Below are 19067 nucleotides of genomic sequence, written 5' to 3'. Positions count from 1 at the left end.
ATGTCTTTGGTCTTCCCAATCCTACATTGGTCCCTTGTGAGTCTGCATGACATATACGGACTGCCGCACCAAGAATCCTCATCTGCCTGAGCTTTTACTTACAACCACATATTGGCATATCTTATCAAGAATGGCGATTCTCTCACCTAAAAGTCAACTGGAGCAACAAACAATTGACTAAGTCAAATTCTACAAGTCGTTTACCATCCAAGACAACTTATAAAGCACAAGAAATCCTTTCCTTTTTTTTTTCTTCTCAAGAACAAGTAAGAAAAACGTAGTGAAGAGTTTATTTTGCAAAAATGTGTGTGACAAGGCCTCTGTCGATGTACAAAAAATCTCCGGCTGATCTCTCTGCCTCTGCCGGAGGGTCCAAACTCCAGCATTCTTGTTGTCAAAGATGAAGAAACGACATGCTGTTTCGAGTTATCGAATATCGATTTGATTAAGGAGCTGCCCTTCCCTCAGAACAAGAGCCTTGAGCTTTACTATGCAACTTGGTTTTATCCCAACAGAGATCTTCAGTTCCACGGAGTTTTCTTCATCCCAGTTCTTGGTCCATATGGGAAGCATAAAGGGTAAGTTTTTATAGTCGAGTGATATTCTAATTAATGTAATTAAGTTATGGGAAGAAAAATACAAACTTGTGCGCAGATGGAGAGTACAACTGATATATGGTAAATTTCAATATGGGGTTTATAACATTTTGTTTTTAAAAAGACCACATTCTGAGGTTGCAATGTGACGACACACTGCGTTAGCTAACTGACCTAACGAACAAGGGTTGTTACATGTAGCATGATTTTGTTTTTCAAGGAAGGGTACACAAGTGCAAACGAGGATTCCATGGACATGGAAACATGCCACTTCGACAGATGCACAAACGATGTACTACCGCAACGTTTTGATCCCAAGGACATGTATCAGCAATGCAAGATTAATCTTCACAAAAACATTATCAATGTGTCGGGTGGTTTTGTGGCCAGATCAATGTCCAAAGATGGGTACCCTCCGGAGGCATTGTGGAGGAGAGAGTGGAAACTCACAAGCTTAGCGTCCCCCGGATTTGAACTAGGTGGTGCACGAGCCTAGATGCCGCCCTACACACCTGTCTTCCGGATTTCAATTTCCCACTAAAGAATGTGGTTGTAGGGAAGTGGTACTGTCCATTCATGTTTGTTAAGGAAGAGACGCCGAAAACGTTGATGGACATAAGGAACAGACCAATGTACTATGAGATGACACTAGAGCAGAGGTGGGAAGAAGTATTTGTGAAGGATCATAGTTTTCGACACGGTGAAGGCAACGCCATTGGTGTGGATTTTGTTGTACAAAGTGAAGCGGTTATGGTGGGAGGGAGGGAAGGTGGGTGTGATGAGAAAAATGGGGATAATGATGGGGTGGTTTTGTATAGGAGTTTGAACAATGTTGGGCAAGAGACTAGGGTGAGGGTGAGTTTAGCAATTTTTGAGAGGATGAAGTGGGAGCAAGGGAGGGTTGGGTGGGTGGGGGGGAGAAGAAAGGAGAGTGAGAGTTGAGAGGGTTGAGGAATTTGGGGGGTTGGGTGAGTGGAAGAAGTTAGGATTTTTTGTATTGGTTGAGAGGTTTTCTTTGACCAGAATGGATGGGAGCTTGGTTTTTAGCCATGATTTCAGGCACACTCATCATTGGACTAAATGGGAGCTTGGTTTTTAAACATTAACTGCACAACGAAAATTTTATTGATAACGAAAAATAAAAGTTACACCTAATCCTTTTTATATTTATATATTCTATTTGTGTATAAAATTTCAGATTAGGTTTTTTTGCGTTGTTCTAACCTCAGGGTTATGGATTCAGTTATGCTTTTTGAGGTACTATTTTTTATTTATGAAAGTGTAAATTTTTTTTGTGAATCACAAACCCAATTCATCCAAGAAACACCTTTTGAGGAATGTTCACATAATTCTGATCAATGCTGTTTACAATGTCCATTGTTCACATAAAGTGTAAATTTACTTATGATCTAATGGGGAAAAGTAGAGAAATTTTGTGTCTGACAAGTGAATTATTCTACTCATTCATAAGAGTCCTTGACATTGGAGTTTGTACTTACATGAAGCCATATGATATTTAAACATAGAGAATTTCTTTTCTTTATAAGTGGGTTAGACAGTCTATTTAATTAATTGTCGGACACAAATTTTTTACCAAAACATGAGACTGAGTCTTAGTTCAAAGCCAAATTTGTTCCAACTTACATCGTCATGTGGCTTAAAAATTCAAAAACAAGAATTATATAATATGTGATAGGGAAATTTCGTATTGACCATAAAGTGTAAGAAAATTCATGAATTCCTTACAGTCATTGTCAACCCATCCATGATAGCCTTGGCTGCGAGCGTTACACGTCTGCGTATTGGCAGATCTTATCAAGAACCACATTCGCGACAAACAATTTGCTAAGTCAAATTCTACAAGTCCCTTACCCTACAAGGCAACTTGTAAAGCACAAGAAATCCTTTCCTTTATTCCTAAGAACAAATAGAAAACACAGAGAGTGGAGAATAAGAATTTCTGCAAAAATGTATGTCACTAGGCCTCTGTCGATGTACAAAAAGTCTCCTGAGGATCTCTCATTACCCCCGCCAGAGGGTCCGAATTCTGGCATCTTGGTCATCCAAGATGAAGAAGCAGAGACTACATGTTGCTTTGGTTTATGCAAATCCCACGAGCTCCTTGACATGCCTTTACCTCAGAACAAGAATCTAAAGCTTCGTTATGTTACCCAGACGGGACAAAGCCAACATGTTTCTCATTTCTATACCGCCTTCATTCCGGTCCTTAACCAGCCCTTGGCTTCCAACCGTTACTACGCGATCCAGTCGCGTGGAAAGCTTGAAGGGTATGCAATCTCAATTTGAGCTTAATGTTTTGTAGTGGCAATATCAATTCCCGTAGTAATAGTATTAATTTTTTTTTGTTACCTAACTTGAAATACATTGTTAGTCCATGGTGCTGACTTAATTGATTTCGGTTTCCATGCAGGCAAGCCTACACATGTTCAACAGATGAGAACTTGGGAACCTGCTGCTTCTGCACTTATGTAAAGGATGTGCCGTCACAGCCGTTCAATCCCAATAACATTTACCAGCAATATGAGATCCAGCAGAAACGAAGATGCAATCAATTTGGGGGTTTTGTTGCCAAATCCAAGCTTCAGACGGGTACCCTCCAAAATTTCTTGGAAGAAAAGGGTGGGAAATACGCACCTCAACTCCCCGTGACTTCCATTTAGGTGAAGCGCTGGGTCTAGACGCTAAGCTACGCGCCCGTCTTCCAGATTTCAACTTCCCATTATCACTTACAAGCTCGAATCCTGTGGTTGTGGGGAAGTGGTATTGCCCCTTCATGTTTGTTAAGGAGGGAACACCTAAAGATCAAATGAGTAGGACAAGGTTTTACGAGATGACACTTGAGCAAAGATGGGAACAAATATTCGCATGTGACGGTATTTATAGCGAAGGCAACGCCGTGGTGGTTGATGTTTTTGTTCAAAACGAGTCTGTTGCTGTTGGTGGGAACGCGGAAGCTGTGCATGAGGAGATGGATGTGGCTAATGGGGTTATGTGGTATAGGGGTTTAGACAATGTGGGGTTGAGCTTAAGAATTGTGGAGAGGATGAAATGGGAGCAACAAAGGTTTGGATGGTTTGGAGGGAACGAGAGGCAAGTAAGAGTGAAAAAAGTAGAGGAGTTTGGAGGGGTGTATAAGTGGAGAAAATTTGGTTGCTATGTTTTGGTGGAGAGGTTTGTGCTGAAAAGAATGGATGGAAGCTTGGTGCTAACTTACGATTTCAGACACACACATCATATTCGGAGCACATGGGAATGAAATTTTTGCTCCCTTTGGTTTGTGATTGAAAATTTCATTTCATTATGTGCTTTTAGTGAATGTAATTAATCGCTCGAAGTAATATCCTTTCCATTATGTTTTTTTTCTTTGGACAAAAATCTTGATCATTGTATAAGTAATATGAGTAGTTTCATTTCACCTGTGTTTGTAATCTGCCCTTTTTAAAATAAAGGATGTATTTCTTCAGCTTGATGTGTTATGAACCCATGCTATAGTGGGAGCAAGGGAGGGTTGGTGGGTGGGGGGAGAAGAAGGGGAGTGAGAGTTGAGAGGGTTGAGGAATTTGGGGGGTTGGGTGACTGGAAGAAGTTAGGGTTTTTTGTATTGGTTGAGAGGTTTTCTTTGAAGAAAATGGATGGGAGCTTGGTTTTTAGCCATGACGTCAGGCACACTCATCAGATTTGGACTAATGGAAATGAAAATTTGTCCTGTGTTTTTTGTATTTATGCTATTTGTGTACAAAATTTCAGATTTTGTACCGAGAAAAAATTTCAAATTTGGGATTTGTGAACATTTTCTAGGTTATGGATTCAGTTATGCTTTTAGAGGGACTATTTGATTTATGAAATTGTAAATTTTTTTTGTGAATCACAAACCCAATTTATCCAAGAAACACCCTTTGAGGAATGTTTACATAATTTTGCTCAATGCTGTTTACAATGCCCCATGTTTTGGATAGTCGAACCATTCATTCACAAAATTGTAGGGCCATCACATTGAAATTTGTATTGACATGAAGTTAGATAGTATTTAAATATAGAGGGTTTCATTTTTTTTGTGAGTGAGTTATAATCCATTCAATCCGATTGTTGGACTTAATAATTTTTCATAAAAATGAGACGGATTCTTAGTTCAAAGCGAACTTTGTTACATCGTCATATGGCTCAAAATCAAGAATTTATATAATATGTCAATGTCATATGGAGATTTCGTATCGACTAAGAATTGTAAAAAAATTCTTGTATAATTGACAACATTGAACACAAATAAAATATTTAAAAATAATAGTCGACTAGAGCAACAAGCAATTGACTAAGTCAGTTTCCACAAGTCCGTTACCCTCCAAGACAACTTATAAAGCACAAGAAATCCTTTCCTTTTTTCCCTACAAACAAATAGACAAGGGTTTTTTTTTTTTTTTTAGTACATCGATATTTTTACACTAAGAAGATGAAGAGTTTGGCTAAGTTACATAATTGACAACTTAATTTTTTTTAAGTAAGTCTAGTTATCTAATTACATGTTTTTATTTTTTTTACATTCACTTTATATTTTTTAAAATATTAAAAATCAATTAAAATCTTCTAATAATATGCAATTTTCAACTCCAAAAAAATCTAATTAATATCTTATAACAAAAAAAAAACTAATATACTAACATAAATTTATTTGCAAAACATTCTACCCTAACTCAAGTAACAAATATATGAATATAATACACCTATAAGAAAGATATGAAACCTAACTAAAAGGTAACAAGAAATAACAAAAAAATAAAAATAAAAAGAAATAATCCAAGAGATAATTAGGAAGAAATTTGATTTTTATAATACATCTTATCATTGAAAAGATAACTATTGATAATAAAAATAATTAAATTCAAAGAATTGGGCCTATTTTAATAAAGTAAACTATTCCTAGACATATATCAAATTTCTCCATAAAATATAAAAATTAAATTAAATTAAATTAAAAAAAAAAAAAAAAAGAGAGTGTTGATTCAGAATTTCTGTGAAAGTGTATGTGATAAAGTCACAATTAGATGTCAACAAGAAGTTTTGGAGGTAAGCTTCCAAAACAGTTATAATGTGTAGTTTTAACACCTCTCAACGTGATCGTCACATTGAAATTAAGTCGCCATATCAAAATTAGATGTCAACAAGAAGTTTGAGGTAAACTTCCAAACCAATAATTTGCCGTCGTAGAGAACTATTAATTAGACTTAATGCACCCTTCCAAGCTGGTGCGACGTACAATCGAAGACACGGATGATTAAAAAAATAAAAAAACACTAGAAAACACGCGTTTTGCCGAAAGGCCTTTTCCAACTTAAGGTGACTGAGAAATAAATGTACGAACCTTCCAGGTATTTGATGCAAATTGTCAAATTCCTTCGCTTTTCTTATATCAACCGAAGACCAATCAAGATAAGACCACGACATAATTATCAGCACTAGACTAATCTCCACCGCCAAAAACACACTAGAAAATTAAATAATAGATTAAACGTCAATAGACAGAATTACATAACAAAAGTATACTTCGTGTTACTGTATTATCTTATATCAATGATACAAAATTCTATGTAAGTGCATTCGATGCAAATTGTCAATTTCTAACACTTTGCTTGTATCAACCGAAGACCAATCAAGATAAGACTACGACGTAATTATCAGCACTAGACTAATAGGATCCCTTCCGGATCATTTTGATAAGGATTCTGGAGATTCGTAAATCGTGATCGTTTATCGTATATCGTACAATCAATTTTTGTCAAATACTATTTGTGTTTACTTTTAAATAAAAATATTTAAAATAATTTATGATCGTACAATGTATGATGAATGTACATAATTGACGAATCTCCGGATCCTCACAAAGAGGATTCGGCGAGGATCCGAATTCCTAAAATCACACAAGAAAATTAATAATAGCTTAAACGTCAATAGACAGACTTTCATAACATGAGTATACTTCGTGTTACCGTGACATCTCGTGCCAATGATATAAAGTTTTATGTAAGTTTTTTATGACATGAAATGTTTTAATATAAACGTGTTAAATAAGTTGCTCTCTATACACCACCAGCTTTTTAAATATTCGCAATAGCAGTTTTCTGAATTACAAGAAGCTAAGCCATAAACCTAGGATATAACGTGCAAAGGTTACAGGCGCCTTCTCAGAAGTTTGACTTCCTGAATTTCTATAAATTAAACCTCTTTGTAATCAAGTAATTTCATCAAACCAATTTGAAAGCGAGCCAATAGTTCTTTTCTTAGACTTTGTTTTCTTTGCTTACAAAGATGTATGTTACAAAGCCTCTGTCTGTGTATAGAAGGTCTCCTCAGTTACTTTCTCTACCGCCCCCGGAGGGGCCAAATTCTGGTTATCTTGTACTCCATGACGACGAATCAGTCGAGATAAACTGTTGCGGATGCGAGGACAACGTGGTTAGAGGTTTGCCTTTCCCTCAGAACAAGGATCTAACCGTTGGATATGGCTCAGATGACGATGCTGTTGCCTTCATTCCGGTGCTTAATCAACCCTTGTCATCCAATCAATACCATGTCATACGTCGAAGAGGGAGACATAAAGGGTATGCATATATATACACCCAAGCATAACCTTATTATGATTGATTTTTAATGTGGCGATATTACTGTCACATAGAAAAATTTAGATGTACAATTAATACCGGAACTGATTTGATTTGCAGGGAAGCATGCACAAATACGAGGGAAGAGGACACGGATATTGGCTGTTGCGGCGGTAAAAGTATACCAAATGCTAAACCAAAACCATTGGACCCGTCAGACATATATCAGCAATTTAGGATACATCCCAAGGAGATGGGCAGCAGTCGTTTTTTTGCCAAGTCCGTTGATCCAGATGGTTTTCCTCCTTACTTCTTGAGGAGGAAAGGGTGGAGCGTGAGAATGAGCACACTGGATCGTAACCAATTGGGTGAAGCCTCAGGACTCAACTCTTCGCTACGAGCTAGCCTTCCCAGGTTTGATTTTCCATTATCACATGATTACTCTGAAGTTGTGTGTGTTGGCAAGTGGTATTGTCATTTCATGTTTGTCAAGGAAGGAGGGGTGAAGTTGAAGGACCAAATGAAATATTCCATGTACTATGAAATAAAACTTGAGCAAAGATGGGAAAAGATTTTTGACAGCGTTAATGAGAACGCCGAAGGAAAAAAGAATCCTGCTGTGTTTGTGGATGCTTTTGTTCAAAGAGAGGTGGTTTATGTGGGTGGACAGGAGGCTGTTTGGGATGAAAGAAATGAGGGTGCGGGTGATGTGTTCGTGTGGTTTAAGAGTTTTCATGGGGTGGGAGGGGAAACAAGTGTTGGATTGAGCATGAAATTTTTTGAAAGAATGAAATGGGAGCAAGAAAGAGTTGGATGGGTTGATGGGGATGAAAGGCAAGTGAGGGTGGAGAGAGTGGAAGAGTTTGGGGGAAAGGGTGGTGGCGGGTGGAAGAGATTTAGTTGTTATGTGCTGGTAGAGAGGTTTGTATTGAAGAGAATGTCTACGACTGGAAGCGCCGCAGGACTACTCGCATATGATTTCAAGCACACTCACCAGATTAGGGGAAAATGGGAATGACAAAAATTTGGTTGCTACACCCACATGTACTGAAATGAATGGACGGGAAGTTTGGTATCGAGTCATGGTTTTCAGACACGCTGATCATCGTATTTAGGGACAAAAAACTTCCGATTTGTCCTGTTTTCGGGTATACACTAGTCATTGTTTTAGGTACATTATTGCAGTATTGTTCTTTTAATTAATTATAATGTTTCTGGACAGAATCATGAGCAGTGTATAAATAATGAGTGTTTCCATTATAATGTCTTCAGTCTCAGGCCTTGCACAGAAAGACATTAAGCTTAAAAGAAACCTTAACTTCCCATGGAATTTTTTAACCTTCGAGATATATGCTAACATTCCGACTTAATTAGCTACGCTCCCGTCTTCCAGATTTCAACTTCCCATTATCGCTTACAAGCTCGAATCCGGTGGTTGTGGGGAAGTGGTATTGCCCCTTCGTGTTTGTTAAGGAGGGAACACCAAAAGATCAAATGAGTAGGACAAGGTTTTTCGAGATGACACTTGAGCAAAGATGGGAACAAATATTTGCATGTGAGTAATTACAGGGAAGGCAATGCCGTGGTGGTTGATGTTTTCGTTGAAAACGAGTCTGTTGCTGTTGGCGGGAACGCGGAAGCTGTGCATGAGGAGATGTATGTGGGTAATGGGGTTATGTGGTATATGGGTTTAGACAATGTGAGGGTGAACTAGGCAATTGTGGAGAGGATGAAGTGGGAGCAACAAAGGTTTGGAAGGTTTGGAGGGAATGAGAGGCAAGTGAGAGTGAAAAGGTTAGAGGAGTTTGGAGGGGTGGGTAAGTGGATAAAATTTGGTTGCTATGTTTTGGTACAGAGGTTTGTGTTGAAAAGAATGGATGGAAGCTTGTGTGGCCGGTAAAAGGTTGGGAAAGGGACATTGATGGCTGAGATCTTTGGGGATTTCATTGTGGGTGATAAGAAGATGGCGGTGGGGGGTTGGGGAGGGGTAGAAATTGGGGGTGGTTAGGGTTTGGAGTGATGGCATGGCCTGGGTTTTAGGGTTTTCTAGTGTTGGAATTTCATAATTTATTTTTTTGTTCTTTTTCGTTATAGGTGTAGAAAGAAAATTGTTGGGCAGATTCGGAATTTCAAGATTAAACACTTTAAATTAGGTGTAGAAAGAGGATAAATGGGTCTGAATAAAATTTCCCTTGAAAATTTCATATGGTCATGTGCTTTTGATGGATGTAATTAATCGCTTGAAGTAATATTATTTCCTATTTGGACGAAAATCTTGATCATTATATAATTAATATACTAAAGTATGTATTTCTTCAGCTTGATATGTTATGAACTCATACTAAAATATTCATAAATAAATGCATGTGGTATACTGTCTAAGTGTGTGACGTTCACAATGAAAAATTGAAAATTACTCATCAACTAGAACTTGAAGGTGAACTGCCATAGTAACAATTTGTCATTGTAAAGAAGTATAAATGCAGATTCAATGAACCCTTCCAAGCAGGTGCTACAAATTAAACAATTAAAAGAAATCCAGACATTAAGCTGAAAGATTTTTCCCAGCATAGGGTAATTGAGAGATGTTCCTGGCATTTGCTGCAAATTGTCAACTTCTGACTTCCCGGTGAAGATAAGATCAAGAGAGAATTATAATAATGACTTATTAAACTCGAAGCTACGCCAGCAATTTCTGAATTATTTTCTAATTTGTAATTAGATTAACTAATCAAATAACTGAATAAGTGCATGCTTCTGAAGGTTGACTTCATTACCTATAAATTAAAACTCTTTGTAATCAAGTAAATTTCATATCAAATCAAATTGAAAGTGAGTCAGTCTTCCTTAAGGCCTAATGTATGTGACAAAGCCTCTGTCTGCTTGTCGAATGTCTCCTCAGTCCCTGTCTCTACGGCCACCGGAGGGGCCAAATTCTGGTTATCTTGTACTCCATGATGAAGAACGGGTTAAGGTAACATGCTGCGGATGCGCTGTTGGCACTGATGACGTGGTCAGAGACCTGCCTTTCCCTCAGAACTACGATATAGGTGTTGGATATGACTCGGATGAAGACGCTGTTGCCTTCATTCCAGTGCTTGATCAGCCCTTGTCTTCCAATCGATACCATGTCATACTTCGGAGTGGGAAGCAAATGGGGTATGCATATACATATATATATATATCCATGCATGTTCTTCATACTTCACTTCATGCGGCGGTGTTTCTGTCACATAGAAAAGTTTCCATGTACAATTGATATAGCATTGGTTTAAATTGCAGGGAAGCATGCACAAATTCAAGAAAAGAAGACGTGGCTGAGACTGGCTGTTGCGGCGGTAAATCTATTCCAGATGCTATGCCAAAACCGTTGGATCCGTCCGACATAAACCAGCAAGTTCAAATAGTTCGTACGGAGAAGGGCAGCAATTGTTTCTTTGCCAAGTCTGTTGATCAAGAGGGGTTTCCTCCTCTCTTCTTGAGGAGAAAAGGGTGGAATGCGAGAATGAGAGGGCCGCATCATTTCCAATTGAGTGAAGCCTCAGGAATCAACTCTTCTCTACGGGCAAGCCTTCCGCAGTTCGATTTTCCATTGTCGTATGATTTCTCTGCAGCTGTGGGTGTTGGTAAGTGGTATTGTCCTTTCATGTTTGTTAGGGTAGGAGGAGTGAAGTTGAAGGACCAAATGAAAAAATGTATGTTCTATGAAATTATACTTGAGCAACGATGGGAAAAGATTTTCGACAGTGCTTATAACAACGCTGAAGGAAAATATAATGGTGTTGCGTTTGTGGATGCTTTCGTTCAAAAAGAGGCGGTTTTTGTTGACCGAAAGGAGGCTTTTTGGACTGAAAAAAATGTGGGTAAAGACAGGTTCATGTGGTTCAAGAATTATTTCAATGGTGCGGGAGGAGAAACAAGAGTGGGATTGAGCATGAAAGTTGTGGAGAGGATGAAATGGGAACAAGAAAGAGTTGGATGGATTGGTGGGGGTGAAAAGAAAGTGAGGGTGGAGAGAGTGGAAGCGTTTGAGGTGACGGGTGGTGGCGAGTGGAAGCGATTTGGTAGTTATGTATTGGTAGAGAGGTTTATATTGAAACGAATGTCAACGAATGGAAACTCGGAAGTACTACTCACATATGAATTCAAGCACACGCACCAGATTCGAACCAAATGGGAATAACGGAAACTGAAGCGCGCGTTGCCACAACCCTAGCCGTATCGACATTTGCTTTGATGTGGAAAGAATCATGAGCATTGTATAACAGTATAAGTAACGAGTAGTTTCACTTCACCCGTTTTGATCCTGCCATTTCAGTTTAAAGGATGAATTTCTTCAGCTCGATAGGATGCATTTCACTTTGTAATGTGAATTTGTAGCACATGTTGGATAATAATTAACAATCAACCACATATATATATATATATATATATATATATATAACTCTACGCTAATCAACAAATGAATTGCAACTATATGTATTGATACAATTCGAATGAAACAAAACTGAAATTGTTTTGCGAAATAAGGATCGGGGCCTACATACCACAATGTATTTGAAACAAAATTTCGCCCTTACTTAGTGCTTGTAGGTTGGAAGGTATTTGCTTGACTAAGATTTAACGATCTAAACCAAGATTCCAGCATCGGAAAACTTGGTTTCTAGTGAATGTCTTTGTGATTATCTCAGTATGATAGGTTTTGGTAAGACTTGTAGGAGAATGATTTTTCTGTGTTTTGATTGAGATGCAGATACATGTATGTATAATATTTATAAATCTGTTCCCAACAGGTACGAAGTTGGGAGGCGACTGTTCGAACAGAAGGGGTGTGCGGCTTATCGTTTTCTTCGACCTTCTCAGACTTTTAGATGAGTTTGGTGAAATAACAAATAGATAAAAAAAATTAAATTCAGAATTTAAAATAATTATTATTAAATTTAATATTAGAGCACGAGCTAAAGGCTATTTTTTATTATATATATAATTATCAATTACATATTCAATGATTCGAGAATCCCGAACCGAAAATATATATGTACATTTATTTTGGTTGCATGTTGAATGTTGAATTTAAGTAATTTGAAAGTAAACTATATTAGAAATAGAAGTATAAAATTAAGTAGTTTAGAAATTTGAAACGTTAATTTGGCTTGGTAAGAATGATTTGGTATTTCAATTAATAAGAAATTTCAAATTGGATAGGTAAACAACCTAAATTTCAATTGATATGAAATTGGCAACAAAATTTTAAGTCAAATGCTCAAATTTTAGCTCACAACCGAAAAATCTCAAATTTATGCTCAAAAGCCTAAAAGCCCAAAACCCAAAAACCAAGTTTCCAAAAAGAAAAAAAAAAAAAAAAGAAATACCAAAAACTTTTCGAGAATCCTGAAAATTGGGATACCAAAATTCTGGTTTGGAATTGGTCTTCAATTTCCCGTCCCGAAAATTTTTGGTTTGGGATTTGGGATCCTATACGGAACCACCACTGTTGAACAATGTGAGACGAGAAGACAAGGGATGTGCTATTTATTAGGGGTGGATTCAAGAAACCGAAAACCGAAAAAAACCGAAAACCAAACCGAACCGAACCGAACGAAAAAACCGAACCGAATTGAAAAAACCGAACCGAATTAATTAAATTAAATTTTTTATTTAATTATTTGTTTTGGATATTATTTTCTAAACCCAATTTGTAAGTTAAAATGTGCTAAACCCAATGTGTTGTCAAACTTTAAGCTCAAAATATTTAAAAAATGCCTATAAAAACTCTAAACCCTAACCTATTATTTATCCCCCCCCCCATATAAGGTTCCGGAACCAAACCTCATCCTGAAGTACCTACATCCATCTCCATAGCACTGTCTACTTCTGCCCCAGCTTTCTTTTCCAAATCTACTCTCATATAACATGTAACAGAATCCATAAACATTTATTTCAGGTAGATTACTTGGGTAATTTGTGATGGAAAAGAATCCAACACACACTAAATAAATCCACCCACGCATTACTTTTACTAATCAAGTTGTCAACATGCAGTTACAAGCAAACAACCTTGATCTTTGAACAACATCATACAATTTAACTTTTCTAAGTCATTTGTACGATTTTTGCGTTGTGAGGTTGTTAGTTTGGACTTTGGAAGACTTGATTGATGATTTTAGTTCAACTTTAAATGTTTATTTTCATTGTCTTTGATTCTAGTTAGAATGCTTATGTTATGATTGTGTTGGATATGTTAAAATTTAAAATTTCAATGTTTTTCATTTTTGAAAGAAAAAAAAAACAAAAAACCGAAACCGAACCGAAACCGAACCGGAAAAAACCGAACCGATAAAAAACCGAACCGAAAAAAACCGAAAAAAAAATGAACCGAACCGAAATTTCGGTTTGGTTTCGGTTTTGGCAAAAAACTGAACCGATTTAAACCGAACCCACCTCTACTATTTATACACCTTTTTTTTTTTTTTAACTTTTCACATACTCTTTGATAATTTATGTTCTTTGATATTCAATTCGTTCGGTTCGATGACTGAAAATTAAAAAAATGTGTAAGAAGTAAGAAAAATGTGGGAATATCCCTCAAGATAAAATGAAATTTCAACTCAAACTTCAATAACACATGTCAGGATGACGGCTGCATTAACGAAAGGTATTCGTATCAAAAATTCGCTGTCAACCAATAAGAAGTTGGAGGTAAACTTCCAAAACAATAATTTGTCGTTGTAGAGAATTGTGATTAAAGACTTAACGCACCCTTCCAAGTGTTGAGAGTTGCCCACATTGATGAGAGACAAAGTTTGTTATGTGCTTATATGGTCTTGGGTTACTCCCCATATTGTCAATCGGTTTTATGGTCCATGTCACCCTGTTGTTATCCACGTGTAGGCTTGAAAATCCGCCACATGTGCGGAGGGCATGTTGAGAGTTGTCCTACATCGATGAGAGACAAAGTTTGCCATGTGCTTATATAGTATTAGGCTACTCCCCATATTGTCAATTGATTTTATGGTGGAACCTCAATTTCATCACCAAGTAGGTGCTATAAACGATGGAAGAACCACAAGCGTTATGCAGAAAGAATTTTTCCAACCAATGATAAGAATAAGACAAAATTATCAGCACTAGACTAAGGGCGTGTTTACCAAAGGGGGAATGGAATGGAAAGAAACGGAATCGCATTCCTTCCGAAACATTCCGGAGTTTACTAACATGTAGGGAATGAAAAAGTAAGTGGGACCCACTTAAAATCTGGAATCGAATTCCTTAATCTTCTGGAATTCAATTACCTACATGGAGATGGTAATTAAATTCCCGGAAGAAGCCTCTTTCTGGAATCAAACATTTCTACCCATAATACCCTTGCACCTTCCACCAGTAGCGCACCCTCTCCTTTGTTTCTCCTCCGCCGACTCCTTACACCTTGACCACCACCACGACACCGCCCTTACACACTGCATACCCGAGTGGAACACCAGGCCGAGTCATGTTCTTACGAAACGAGTCCTGGAACGGCAGACCCTTCTTTATGCAAATGTTGTAGACCAATTTAGGGTTGCGAGTCAAAAATTGATTGCTTGGATTGGTGTGAACGGTAGACCCTTATTCCCCAGGGCATTTGTCAGCGAGGATTTGGTGAACAACCACGAACGACAGGGAAGAAGGATGAGAGAGAGCGTGGTTGGCGATGAGGAGAGTCTTGTGGATGAGGGGGAGTGAGTTGAGGCGGTGGAGGGTGAGATAGAAGAGTATGGGGGAGGATAGGAGGGAGGAGAGACGGTGGTGGTGGTGGGTATTGGAGAGGATGGTGTGGGTGAGAGCGTTTTGGTCAAGCGGGGGCGGCTGCTGAGAAAGACTGAGGAGAGGGGAAGAGAGAGAAGAGGAAATAAATTAGGGTGATCAAGAATCTTCTCAAATATGTAGAAGCAGATAAAAAATATTCTTTCATATAAATTTCTCTTCATATACAACCAACTTCTTAAAAATTATCATGAGCAAACAGTTTTCTGAATTACAAGAAGCTAAACCATAAACCAAGGATATAACGTGCAAAGGTTATACGTGCCTTTTCAGAAGTTTGACTTCCTGAATTTCTATAAATCAAACCTCTTTGTAATCAAGTAATTTCATCAAACCATTTTGAAAGCGAACCGATGGTTATTTTCCTAAACGTTGTCTTCTTAAAAATGTATGTTACAAGAGTAATGCTATTTATACCATATTTTTGTATCACATTTTCATATCACCTTAGGTAGCATTTGATATAGACAACCACATCATTTGAATTATTCATATTTTTAAATTTAATTCATTATTTAATAAACTAATAATTAAGAAAAACTAGTTAATTAAATGATGATTGTGGTATACGAGGAGTCTTTCACCTTCATTTCCTTGGGTTTTGCAAATTTTTCAATTGATGTGGCTGTCCACATCAAATGCCACCTAAGATGGTATAGAAATGTGAGATAAAAATAGAGTAATACTATTCATACCATGTTTTTATACTACATTTTCATATCACCTTATGTGGCATTTGATGTGAACAGCCACATCATTTGAATTAATCAGATTTTTAAATTTAGTTCATTATTTAATAAACTAATAATTAAGAAAAACTAGTTAATTAAATGATGATTATGGTATACGAGGAGTTTTTCTCCTTCTTTTCCTTGGATTTTGCAAATTTTTTAAATGAAGTGACTGTCCACATCAGATGTCACCTCAGGTGGTACGAAAATATGGTACAAAAACATGATATGAATAACATTACTCATGTTACAAAGCCTCTGTCTGTCTATAGAAGGTCTCCTCAATTACTTTCTCTGCCGCTCCACAAGGGCCAAATTCTGATTATTTTGTACTCCATGACGACGAAGCGAGGACCTGGTCAACATGGCGGAGCATGCTGCATTCCGTTTGAATGCGGAATTTAAACAAAGTGGTGAAGTGCCAAAACAATAATTTGTCACTTTAAAGAATCATAATTAAAGACTTAATGCAACCTTCCAAGCAGGTGCTACATACTTCTATTGGCACAGACATTATGCGAAAGACTTTTTCTACGAACCTTCCTGGCATTTGCTGCCAATTGTCAATTTCTGACTCTTTGCTTGTTGATACACACGACCAAGCAAGACAAAATTTATCAGAAAATTGATCATAATTATGACTTAAACTTGAAGTTACAAGAAAGACTTCCATAACACGGCACGCTTATATATGTTTCGGTATCATGACTTCTCGTGTCAATAATTTAAAATTCTATGTAACTTTTATCCATAAAATTGTATCATCGTGGAATGCCAAAATAAAGTGTTGCTCTCTATACGCTACCAATTTCTTTGTGAAGTATAATTAGATAAACCTTGAACCTAGGAGTTAACACCACAAGAATATTCCAAGTATGTTCTCAGAAGTTTGACTTCTGAATCCTATAAATTAAAACTCTTTGTAACCGACTAATTTCATCAAAACAATTTGAAAGTGATCCAGTCTTTCTTTTCTTAAACATTGTCTTCTTTAATTTGATCATAAAAATATGAGTAAATTATAGTTATGGTTCATTAATTTTAATTCAATTGGAGCAATGGTCTCTTAATTAAAAATCTATTATCATTGGTATTTCAACCCATCAAAACGTGCAGCTATAGTCCTTCAACTAAAAATCCATTACCATTGGTCTCTCAACTTTAATTCAACTGGAGAAATGATCCCTTAACTTTAACCTAATTGTAGCAATGGTCATTCCAACATAACTTGTTTTGACAAAAATTTTGACGCAGTTGACAAAAATGACCATAATTACACACTTTGATGAGGTGAGGGACCCTAATTATATAAATGGTTATTCCAACATAACTTATTTTGACAAAATTTTGACCAAATTGATGAAAATGACTATAACTACACATTTTGATAAGTTGAGGGACCAATAATAATGGATTTTTAGTTGAGGGACCATTGCTCTAATTTGATTGAAGTTGAAGGACCATTACTACAATTTACTCTAAAAATGTATGTGACAAAGCCTTTGTCTGTGTATAGAAGGTCCCCTCATTCACTATCTGTTCCACCCTCAGAAGGGCCAAATTCTGGTTATCTTGTACTCCATGACGACGAATCAGTTGAGATAAATTGTTGCGGATGTGAAGACAACGAGGTTAAAGGTTTGCCTTTCCCTCAAAACAAGGATTTAACAGTTGGATATGGCTCAGATGGCTGTTGAGAGTTGTCCCACATTGATGAGGGACAAAGTTTACTATGTGCTTATATGATATTAGACTACTCTCTATATTGCCAATTGGTTTTATGGTGGAACCCTAATTTCATCATGGTATCAAAGTAAGGTTGTCCACGTGTGAAGCCTAACGGCCACACGCGCTCTACGTCACCTAGTTGTCCACGTGTAGGCTTGAAAATCCGTCACACGTGCGGGGCGTGTTGAGAGTTGTCCCACATTGGTGAGGGACAAGGTTTATTATATGTTTATATGATCTTGGGCTACTTCTCATATTACCAATTGGTTTTATGGTGAAAATCCAATTTCATCAATGGCGAAGAGGTGGCCTTCATTCCAGTGCTATACACACACACACACACATCCACGCATATTCTTATAGTTAAGTATAATGCGGCGGTGTTCCATAGAAAAATTTGAATGTACAAATAATATTGGAACTGATTTGATTTCCGGGGAAGCATGCACTGATACAAAGGAAGAGGACACGGATATTGGCTGTTGCGGAGGTAAAAGTATTCCAGATGCTAAAAGCGGTCATTTTTTTGCCAAGTCTGTTGATCCAGATGGTTTTCCTCCTTACTTCTAATAGCTAATATAACAGAAATATAGTTAGAAGAGTATTATTATAATTAGGTTATATGATTATATAAGGGATTGTATAGCGATCATTTCTTTAAGTTCAGTTGTATACATTTTTCCTAATCAATCAATACAATCTCTCTTGTTTTCTCTCCACCAATTATTTCTCTTCCTCTGTACCAATCTTCATCTTTTGCAATGTAGTTAATATGGTATCAGAGCCACCAAGGCTCACGCCATGGATCTTGGTGGTCGATTCCTCTTCTGTCATTACTTTCTATTTTTCTTCGTTACTTTCTTTCGTTTCCGCGTATTTGATCGTTTATGCTTCCGTATTCGTAGTTCTTATTTTTTGTTTGATCTTTGGATTTTTTTGTTTTCCGCCGAGAGTTTTCTGTTTAGTTTTGGGATTTTTCCTTTGGGTTTCAAGGGGAGACCAGCATGGCATCATTACTTGACCTTCACATGGAAGATGTCGACTCTCTCCTCTTCATTCATCTCTGTTCCAGAAACAAAAGCTATTACTTACCCGGGATTCAATTTCCTTCCTTCTCTCCAATCCCCGAATCGTATTCCGCAACCGTGAAACCTCAGCTGAAATGTTAATGGATGCTCTGTTCTTGATGAAGATTTGCTACTTTGGTTGAAGTTTTCTATTCGAGTTCATGGGTGTTTCTGGAGAAATCAACTCGGTGCACTCCAAGTGTTTGATGAATTGTGCCAGAATGTTGAATCTTGAAGTCTTTCTGCTATATCATCTTTGTTAAGGGCCAATTGCCAAAGAAGGTTTTGTGCGTTGCTCTTAATTGAAAGCTGTATACAAATCTTGATTGCTAGTTTCTCGAAGCTGAAGATTTTGGCCGTGCCGATAAAGATTATGATGGCAGATTTGAGGTTGTTAGTCTTTGCTGCAAATTTTGCAGACGAATCGGTTGGGTCTTCAGCGACAGAGCAATCACCTCCGCATCTGGATCTGGTATTCTTGATTTGGGATTTTGGGTATGGTTGCTGTTTTTGGATTAGTGGTTACTG

At 37.3% G+C, this 19067-nt stretch overlaps 2 protein-coding genes, 1 long non-coding RNA gene and 1 pseudogene across 4 annotated transcripts; all 4 read left to right on the top strand.

The window, feature by feature from the left end:
- The first annotated feature begins 302 nt into the window (after positions 1 to 302).
- LOC103414426 (uncharacterized) lies at positions 303 to 1719 on the top strand (annotated as a pseudogene).
- Positions 1720 to 2459: 740 nt separating this feature from the next.
- On the top strand, positions 2460 to 4080 carry LOC103430719 (uncharacterized). Its single transcript, XR_011575104.1, has 2 exons — positions 2460 to 2884; positions 3028 to 4080. It is a non-coding gene; the product is annotated as an uncharacterized lncRNA (long non-coding RNA).
- Positions 4081 to 6742: 2662 nt separating this feature from the next.
- On the top strand, positions 6743 to 9483 carry LOC103430718 (uncharacterized). 2 transcript variants are annotated; one of them, XR_011574456.1, is made up of 3 exons: positions 6743 to 7210; positions 7331 to 8358; positions 8604 to 9483. XR_011574456.1 is itself a non-coding variant. In XM_017326543.3 (2 exons), exons 1-2 carry the CDS (start codon positions 6918 to 6920, stop codon positions 8226 to 8228), a joined length of 1191 nt encoding a protein of 396 aa, XP_017182032.2. In that variant the 5' UTR covers positions 6743 to 6917; the 3' UTR covers positions 8229 to 8481. The 2 variants fall into 2 exon arrangements, 1 of the variants encoding a protein (XP_017182032.2); XM_017326543.3 differs by lacking the exon at positions 8604 to 9483 and having other exon boundaries at positions 7331 to 8481.
- A 530-nt stretch (positions 9484 to 10013) lies between these two features.
- Positions 10014 to 11633, top strand: LOC103423886 (uncharacterized). The gene is made up of 2 exons (XM_008361963.4): positions 10014 to 10369; positions 10493 to 11633. Exons 1-2 carry the CDS (start codon positions 10068 to 10070, stop codon positions 11391 to 11393), a joined length of 1203 nt encoding a protein of 400 aa, XP_008360185.2. The 5' UTR covers positions 10014 to 10067; the 3' UTR covers positions 11394 to 11633.
- The last annotated feature ends 7434 nt before the right edge of the window (positions 11634 to 19067 follow it).

This window comes from Malus domestica, chromosome 13, assembly GCF_042453785.1.
Source record: "Malus domestica chromosome 13, GDT2T_hap1".
Lineage (NCBI taxonomy): Eukaryota > Viridiplantae > Streptophyta > Magnoliopsida > Rosales > Rosaceae > Malus > Malus domestica.
This window is presented reverse-complemented; position numbering and strand designations above follow the sequence as displayed.